Here is a 10,247-nt window from a genome sequence, read left to right on the forward strand (position 1 = left end):
AGCCGCACCGCTTGGTGGATTGTACTGTGCTTCAACATAGGAGTATTATTGTGGTGTGTGTATAAGGGAAGATATATTATCTGGCATTTTGTTTCACAATATTTAATGCAAAAACAAGTTTTCTTACCTTCTGGTACCTGCTGATCTGTATTTGGGATCTGCATAAATCCTGAAAAATTGTGCGCGTCCGCCTTTGTAGTCCGTACCGACGCCGTAGTCGTTAAGCTTCTTCTTTTTCTCATACCATGTTTCCATTTTCTGTCAAAATGGAAACAATGAAAACATACCGGTGTAGTGAGTTGACATTATTCACCCGAGGAACTTTAGTTATTAGAGAGTTGTTGTTGTTTCCGGATGAGGAGATGCTGCTCCGTTATTGATTGAAATAAAGTGTGAATGTCATTAAAACAGTTAGCTCCATCTTTTGACACTTCTTCCACTCCCGTCCTTGCACGCTACACCGCTACAACAAAGATGACGGGGAGAAGACGCTGCCGAAGGTGAGCCACGTAAATAAGACCGCCCACAAAACGGCGTCAGAAAGCGGCTTGCAGATCATCTGTAAAACATCATCTATGCAACATTTTGACCAAAGAACCACCATTACATGTTATGTAGACCACAAGGAAGTGTTTTACGTTTAGAAAAAAAATTCTTTTAGTGCGCCTTATATATAAAAAAACATAAAAATAGACCATTCATCTGCAGTGCGCCTTATAATCTACGGTCCGGGAAATACGGTAATTGCAAAGACTACTCTCTGACTATGGCAACATACTGTAGTCCACGCAATACTGCCTTTTAACGTCTCGGAATTAGACCGGCATGCAAAGTCTTCTATATAATACAGTACAATACTTGCAAATGAGACACAGCTCAGTGTCAAATTTTAAATGAAGAACTAACATTTATTAACACATTTTAAATATCGATTCCCAGGTATACCGTGAATTAGCATTTTGCAATGGAATGCGCGGATGACAAAAACCGAGGCACCACTGTCTACTGTAGTCGTTTTGTTCCACCTGTTCGCATCATAGCAAATTCCAACTTTGTTGTTTTATGTGTGACTGATGGTAGCATGCGGCATGTTTATGCAGTTCAAGGTCATTGCATAAAGAGCTCAGTGTTGCGTGACCCCCTTCCTCCGGCTTTCAGTCCCCACCTGGTCCCTGTAGTGCAGATCATCTTACCCTCCCCACACAAAAGCTGACCGGGCTGCTTAGTGTTGTTTTATTGAAGCCGTGCCTGCTTCGGAGGCCTGTTCTGATTACAACTGATGCTCACCCTTTGTGACTTTTCAATGACTTGCAGAGGCAATTTTCGAGATTCTGTGTGATTGCTCTCACTGTGCCTGAATCCTGTTGAATCGACTTGAAAACGTGCATAAGCGATTTGAATGCATTTTTGTCATGCTGTATTTAACCCTTTGGGCAAGGCTTAATTTGATAGCAATAGAGTAGCTAGCTAAAGGTTGAAATCGTCCTCAGGGAGTTAGGGTAAAAAACAGGGGTGAATAAAAAACATTTTGGATTCATATTTGTATCTACAAACCCCAAAACCAGTGAAGTTGGCACGTTGTGTAAATGGTAAATAAAAACAGAATACAATGATTTGCTAATCCTTTTTCAACCTATATACAATTGAATAGACTGCAAAGACAAGATACTTAATGTTCGAACTGGAAATTGTTTTTATTTTTTGCAAATATTAGCTCATTTGGAATTTGATGCCTGCAACTCGTTCAAAAAAGCTGGCACAAGTGGCAAAAAAGACTGAGAAAGTTGAGGAATGCTCATCAAACACCCACAGGGTAATTGGGCGCCATGATTGGGTATAAAAGCAGCTTCCATGAAATTCTCAGTCATTCACAAACAAGGATGGGGCGAGGGTCACCACTTTGTCAACAAATGCGTGAGCAAATTATCGAACAGTTTAAGAACAACATTTCTCAACCAGTTATTGCAAATTTAGAGATTTCACCATCTACGGTCCGTAATATCATCAAAAAGTTCAGAGAATCTGGAGAAATCACTGCACGTAAGCGACGATATTACGGATCTTCGATCCTTCAGGCGGTACTGCATCAAAAAGGGACATCAGTGTGTAAAGGATATCACCACATGGGCTCAGGATCACTTCAGAAAACCACAAGAATACAGTATAAAAGGCATCGTCACATAATATTAAAAGAGTGCTTGTGCATATTCAGGAAAAGGCATCTAATAAATAAATAAAGCAGCAATAAAAAATAGACTTTAAACAAACGTCGACGCTAGTGTTGTCCCGATACCAATATTTTCGGAACGGTACAATACCAAGCATAGTTGATCGATATTTTTTACTGTCAAAAAATTGTTTTTCAGGGTTTTTTGTTGTTATTGTTAACAGGAATTTAGAACTTTAAATCGGAGCCAATAGTAGTTTTTGCATATGTTTTGTTATTTTTGCTCAAAATATTATGTGCAATAAAAGCATATAACAAAATAATTTTCATATTAATTCGACATTGTTGGTCCTTTGTATTGTTTTTATAATCGTGATCAACAATGTAATCAGCAGCTACAGAAAGTACCCAGAATAAACAGTAAATTAGGAAATAGATGAATAATAGTTTTGATAAAATAATACAACTGGAAAGTATGTTAGCGCAAACATCAGCATGGTTCTATTATTATTTATATGACAAATAATAAATGCTGATGTGTATTGTTATCACCGGAGGCTGCGATATGTGTAGATTTTAGGCCATATCCTTAACGCTAGCTACTACATTTGTGTCAGCTCCATCGTCCAGAGACTCATCTTCTGTGCCCCGCCTTCCTTTTCAGAGTAGAAGCCCCAAGCACAGCCACAGCCCCCAGCCTGGCGTGGGCGACCAAGTCGACCACCTCTCCTTGACTTCGCTGGACTCGCTGGAGGCCATGTCTGAGGTTGAAGTGCCATTGGGCTTCACCCGGGGCACCCGGATACGCGCCAGCCTGCCCGTGGTGCGGTCCACCAACCAGACCAAGGACCGCTCGCTCGGTGAGTCTCGCTACAGGCAGCCGTTTTGTAATCGTGACAGTGCTAATACCTTAACGCAGTGTTTTTCAACCACTGTGCTGCGGCACTAAGTGTGCCGTGAGATATTGTCTGGTGTGCCGTGGGAAATTATGCAACTTCACCTAATTGGTCCCAAAAATTTTTTTTTTTCAAATCAATAATTATAATCTGCAAATAATGTGCCGTTGCTTAGTGTCTGTGCTGTGTAACCACGTAATACTCCATGTCAGTAGGTGGCAGCAGGTAGTTAATTGCTTTGCAAAAGTCGGAATGTGCCGGGTGAGACGAGGATGGTTTGTTGTGATCACAATATGCAGGTAAAAACGTATATACCGTATTTTTCGGACTATAAGTCGCAGTTTTTTTCATAGTTTGGCCGGGGGTGCGACTTATACTCAAGAGCGACTTATGTGTGAAATTATTAACACATTAGCGTAAAATATCAAATAATATTATTTAGCTCATTCACGTAAGAGACTAGACGTATAAGATTTCATGGGATTTAGCGATTAGGAGTGACAGATTGTTTGGTAAACGTATAGCATGTTCTATATGTTATAGTTATTTGAATGACTCTTACCATAATATGTTACGTTAACATACCAGGCACGTTCTCAGTTGGTTATTTATGCCTCATATAACGTACACTTATTCAGCCTGTTGTTCACTATTCTTTATTTATTTTAAATTGCCTTTCAAATGTCGACACTTGGTGTTGGCTTTTATCAAATACATTTCCCCAAAAAATGCGACTTATACTCCAGTGCGACTTATATATGTTTTTTCCCTTCTTTATTATGCATTTTCGGCCAGTGCGACTTATACTCCGGAGCGACTTATAGTCCGAAAAATATGGTGTGTATATATATATATATATATATACATATATATATATATATATATATATATATATATATATATATCCATCCATTTTCTACCGCTTATTTCCTTCATATATATATATATATATATATATATATATACACACACATATATATATATATATATATATATATATATATATATATATATATATATACACACACATATATATATATATATATATATATATATATATATATATATATATATATATATATATATATATATATATATATATATATACACACACATATTTACACACGTACATATATATGTGTATACACATATGTATATATATATATACACATATATACATACATACACAAACACACATATAAATGCACACACACATTTACGTGTATACACACATATATATGTATATATATATATACAGTATATATACACACATATATATATATATACACGCATATATACATATATACACACACATATATACATACATACACACACGCATATATATTTATACACACACACACACATATATATATATTTATATATATATATATATATATATATATATATATATATATATATATATATATATATATATATATATATATATATATATATATATATATCAAACTAATAACAAGGGAGTAATGCCTCAACAACCTCTTTTTTATCTAAACAACGCAACAACATTACAGCAATCTTAAATGTCAACACGTGCACGCACACACACACACACACACACACACACACACACACACACACACACACACACACACACACTCGTTGGTGCACTTCAAAAGAAAAAAAAGAAAAACATTTTTACCCTGTGTCTGGGAATATTTGTGGCATTGTTGAATACTATTTTTGAAGTGACAATCAAGCAGTGGCTTCACATAGCTAGCGCTAGCCCAAACTAACAGTGTGAAGCGATCCTTCATCGGCTTGTGTCCCGGTAGTGCCTTCACTTTCGCTGTAATAAAGGTCCGCTGTGGCATCTTTTTTGGTCTCATCACAATTAAAGACCTGCTGCGGAACACAAAGCCCCCTTCGCTGATAAAATCCTCAACGCCAAGGCTAACTAGTTGTCGAACAACCCGAAACTATATAGCAAGATTGTGAGAGTTTGGGCAGATTTACGGGGTTTCTAAACACACAGAGGGATCTCTACGACAGGCTGACACAGCTGTCGTAGCAATTGGAGCATTGTGCGGCAATTGTGAAAATAAACACGTCAAAAGTGCTGCTAGCCTTGAAGCTCTTCGAAATGGCCGTACTGGTGTGTACAGGAAGTGAGGTCATCAAAATGGCAGACACTGGTGGGTTCAAGCGGCATGCAAATGACTGAATGAAGCGTTCGTACATATAGAGGTTGTGTCGAAAACAACGTATCAGCATAATGTCCGTTTATAGCGAGTGAGGAGGACAGAGGCTCTACGCGGTGTAGTGGAGCTGTGATGTAAATGACCGTGACAGCTCTAATAACAGTTACCATATTTTACGGACCATAAGGCGCACTTAAAATCCTTTCGTTTTCTCAAAACTAGGAAGGGCGCCTTATAACCCGGTGCGCCTAATGTAAGGAATAATTTTGGTTGTGCTTACCGACCTCGAAGCAATTTTATTTGATACATGGGGAAATGAAAAGTGTGACCAGTAGATGGCAGTCAAGCATAAGAGAGACGTGTAGACTGCAATATGATGGCAAAATGACTCAAGTAAACAACGCTTACATTTTATATGTTCCATTGAAGATATATAACATTACACACAACGCTCAAAAATCTATCAAAAGGTTTTAGTACGACTTTGGTAAGCTATGAAGCCGCACCGCTTGGATGGATTGTACTGTGCTTCAACATAGGAGTATTATTATGGTGTGTGTATAAGGTAAGACATATTACCTGGCATTTTGTTTCGCAATATTATGCAAAAGCAACTTCTCTTACCTTCTGGTACCTGCTGATCTGTATTTGGGATCTGCATAAATCCTGAAAAATTGTGCGGTCCGCCTTTGTAGTCGATAAGCTTCTTCTTTTTCTTTATCTTCTTGTTATGGGACATTCATCCTCCGCTGTTGCCATTTCTAATATAAAGTAGTTGTCATGTCTGTGTTCATGTTTTTGTTTGGCCATGTGCTGTTTTGTTTTTTGGACACTTCCTTAGTTCCTGGTTTCACTTCCTGGTTTTGTTTGTCACCATAGCAACCATTAGTTTCACCTGTTCCACGTTTGGACTCACACACACCTGTCTCACGTTTTCACAGTCATGTCACGCACCTGTTCACAGTTAGTCACGCACCTGTTTTCACTTATCATGTCACTATATAGGCTTTTCTGTTTCTGTTGTTCGTCCTGGCGACATCACCCATTCATGCCATTTCCACAGTTCCTTGTCACGTTAGTTCTTGTTGCATCTCATGCCAAGTAAGTTTTGTTTATTGTTCACAGTTTTGTGCCCACGTGCATGTCTTTTGTTTCATAGTCTAGTTTTCTACTTCCGCCTTTGTGCGCGCTTTTGTTTTGTCATAGCCAAGTTTGTTACCTCCTCTGTGAGCGCCTTTTGTTTGTACCTTTTGTTTGAGTTTATAGTAATAATTAAACTATGTCTTTACCTGCACGCCACGTCCGTTCCAATTCTTTTGCACCACGGGAGAGCAAACCACGCCAAAGACCAAGTCTTGACAGATGTCGCCAGCATAAGAGCTCTCCCGCAAAAAATTTGGACAATTTTGACGAGGCAACGTGGGAGGTCCTCCGCGCGATGGAGGAAGAGACGCTACGTTATTCCTCCGGTAAGCGCAGAGACCTGATGTGGGGGCCAGATGGAAATCTGGTGCCATTGAGCTCCAGTTGGTCCGAGGATGGCGCTGCGTCACCGCAGTCCTGGAAGCGCCGCACCAGACCAAAGACATCAGGGAAGGCGAGCGGACAGCATGCGGCGCTGCCGCAGGCTCCTCCCACTCCGGGCGGAAGCAGGTTGCTGCCAGCTCCACAGCTCCAAAATGACATCACAGACCAGGATTTTTTTTTTCTGAACTCTTTTTCTTTTGATCATCCGCCTCCAGCCAAAGACTCTAAAAACATGATAAGACATTACCAGGACATGTTTTTAGAAATCAGATCCTGTCAATCCAAGCCACCCAAATTCCATGCCCCGCCCCCCAGGACTCAAGCCACGCCCAAGTCACACTTTTTTTTTTCACCCACAAGATCCCAGGTACAAGAAGGAAGACATTTTGGACAATTTAGAGGGGAGGATTCTGCCCTCCTCCTGAACCCCCTCCGCCCACCCCAAAAGACGGTTCCAGACCGCGGGGAGCGCGTCTGGGATCCGCTCCTTGAGGGGGGGGCTAGGGCTGGGAATTGTTCAGGTGGGGTGGCTCAGCATCGTCACGCCAAGCCACAGCCTCCAGCACGACCACCACCACCTGTCTTTCGACCTGCCAAGCCACAGCCACCAGCACGACCCCCACCACCAGTCTTTCGTCACGCCAAGCCACAGCCACCAGCACGACCACCACCACCAGTTTTTCGACCATGCCAAGATCCACCTGCTCCACGCCCTGCTCCACGCCAAGCGCCACCAGTACCTGCTCCACGCCAAGCGCCGCCAGTACCTGCTCCACGCCAAGCGCCGCCAGTACCTGCTCCACGCCAAGCGCCGCCAGTACCTGCTCCACGCCAAGCGCCGCCAGTACCTGCTCCACGCCAAGCGCCGCCAGTGGCTGCCCCACGACGCCAAGCGCCGCCAGTGGCTGCCCCACGCCGCCAAGCGCCGCCCGTGGCTGCCCCACGCCGCCAAGCGCCGCCCGTGGCTGCCCCACGCCGCCAAGTGCCGCCCGTGGCTTCCCCACGCCGCCAAGTGCCGCCCGTGGCTTCCCCACGCCGCCAAGTGCCGCCCGTGGCTTCCCCACGCCGCCAAGTGCCGCCCGTGGCTTCCCCACGCCGCCAAGTGCCGCCCGTGGCTTCCCCACGCCGCCAAGTGCCGCCCGTGGCTTCCCCACGCCGCCAAGTGCCGCCCGTGGCTTCCCCACGCCAAGACCAAAGCCAAGACCAAGACCCGCCAAGTGACCAAGACCAAGACCCGCCAAGTGACCAAGACCCGCCAAGTGACCAAGACCCGCCAAGTGACCAAGACCCGCCAAGTGACCAAGACCAAGACCCGCCAAGTGACCAAGACCAAGTCCAAGCACCGCCACGCCAATACCAACCACGCCAAGTCCAAGACCAAGACCAACCACGCCAAGTCCAAGACCAAGACCAACCACGCCAAGTCCAAGACCAAGTCCAAGACCAAGACCCAGACCCTCGCCAAGACCAAGACCAAGACCCACGCCAAGACCAAGACCCTCGTCAAGACCCGCCACGCCAAGCTTCGCCGCCTGACGCACCACGCCAAGCTTCGCCGCCTGCCACGACAACGCGCCCACCTCCTCGTCGGCCAAGGATGTGGCCATTCCATGGGCGTCCGCCACGCCAGGTGCGCCGACCTCCTCGTCTGCCACGAATGTGGCCATTCCCAGGTCGCCCACCTCGTCAGGTTCAGCGGCGGTCTACCCGCCGTCGCCACCTGACTCTGCCCCGGTGGATTCGGGGACACCTGGTCTGGCGATCCACCGCCATGTCCCCCTCCCCCCCTCCCATGACTCTTGACCCTGTTTTTTGTTTTTGGACATCTGGGATCTGTCCGTAAGGGGGGGGTTCTGTCATGTCTGTGTTCATGTTTTTGTTTGGCCATGTGCTGTTTTGTTTTTTGGACACTTCCTTAGTTCCTGGTTTCACTTCCTGGTTTTGTTTGTCACCATAGCAACCATTAGTTTCACCTGTTCCACGTTTGGACTCACACACACCTGTCTCACGTTTTCACAGTCATGTCACGCACCTGTTCACAGTTAGTCACGCACCTGTTTTCACTTATCATGTCACTATATAGGCTTTTCTGTTTCTGTTGTTCGTCCTGGCGACATCACCCATTCATGCCATTTCCACAGTTCCTTGTCACGTTAGTTCTTGTTGCATCTCATGCCAAGTAAGTTTTGTTTATTGTTCACAGTTTTGTGCCCACGTGCATGTCTTTTGTTTCATAGTCTAGTTTTCTACTTCCGCCTTTGTGCGCGCTTTTGTTTTGTCATAGCCAAGTTTGTTACCTCCTCTGTGAGCGCCTTTTGTTTGTACCTTTTGTTTGAGTTTATAGTAATAATTAAACTATGTCTTTACCTGCACGCCACGTCCGTTCCAATTCTTTTGCACCACGGGAGAGCAAACCACGCCAAAGACCCAGTCTTGACAGTAGTGTAAAATTCTTACTTATATCTGTCAGTAAACTCGCCATGAAAGCGCTAAAACATACCGGTGTAGTGAGTTTACATTATCCACCCAAGGAACATTAGTTATTAGAGCGTTCCGGTCGGACGATTTTTCACGGGACACATTTCCGGCCTTGTTGTTTCCGGATGAGGAGATGCTGCTCCGTTATGGATTTAAGTAAAGTCTGAATGTCATTAAAACAGTTAGCTCCATCTTTTGACACTTCTTCCACTCCCGTCCTTGCACGCTACAACAAAAATGACGGAGAAAAGTCGCTGCCGAAGGTGTGCCACGTAAATAAGACTGCCCACAAAACGGCGCATCCAGAAGCGACTGTCAGAAAGCGGCTTGAAGATGATCTGTAAAACATCATCTATGCAACATTTTGACCAAAGAACCACCATTACATGTTATGTAGACCACAAGGAAGTCTTTTACATTTAGTAGAGATGTCCGATATCCGATATTGTCCAACTCTTAATTACCGATTCCGATATCAACTGATACTGATATATACAGTCGTGGAATTTACACATTATTATGCCTAATTTTGTTGTGATTAAACAATGTAACAAGGTTTTCCAAAATAAATCAACTCCAGTTATGGAAAAAAATGCCAACATGGCACTGCCATATTTATTATTGAAGTCACAAAGTGCATTATTTTTTTTAACATGCCTCAAAACAGCATCTCGGAATTTGGGACATGCTCTCCCTGAGAGAGCATGAGGAGGTTGAGGTGGGCGGGGTTGGGGGCGGGGGGTGTATATTGTAGCGTCCCGGAAGAGTTAGTCCTGCAAGGGGTTCTGGGTATTCGTTCTGTTGTGTTTATGTTGTGTTACGGTGCGGATGTTCCCCCGAAATGTGTTTGTCATTCTTGTTGGGTGTGGGTTCACAGTGTGGCGCATATTTGTAACAGTGTTAAAGTTGTTTATACGGCTACCCTCAGTGTGACCTGTATGGCTGTTGACCAAGTATGAATGGCATTCACTTGTGTGTGTGAAAAGCCGTAGATATTATGTGATTGGGCCGGCACGCAAA

General features: G+C 43.7%; 1 protein-coding gene across 14 annotated transcripts in view; it reads left to right on the plus strand.

Annotated features, from left to right (window-relative positions):
* si:ch211-285f17.1 (sickle tail protein) overlaps positions 1–10,247 on the plus strand; it is a 351,576-nt gene that overhangs the window by 260,882 nt on the left and 80,447 nt on the right. For all 14 annotated transcript variants that reach the window (XR_009821210.1, XM_062021660.1, XM_062021659.1 and 11 more), the window contains one exon: positions 2,832–3,027. Coding sequence is in view for 13 of the 14 variants with exons in the window: in XM_062021660.1 (XP_061877644.1) it covers positions 2,832–3,027 (196 nt within the window). In the remaining variant the exon portion in view is untranslated. The remainder of the gene's footprint in view (positions 1–2,831; positions 3,028–10,247) is intronic.

This window comes from Entelurus aequoreus, linkage group LG15, assembly GCF_033978785.1.
Source record: "Entelurus aequoreus isolate RoL-2023_Sb linkage group LG15, RoL_Eaeq_v1.1, whole genome shotgun sequence".
Taxonomy (NCBI): Eukaryota; Metazoa; Chordata; class Actinopteri; order Syngnathiformes; family Syngnathidae; genus Entelurus; species Entelurus aequoreus.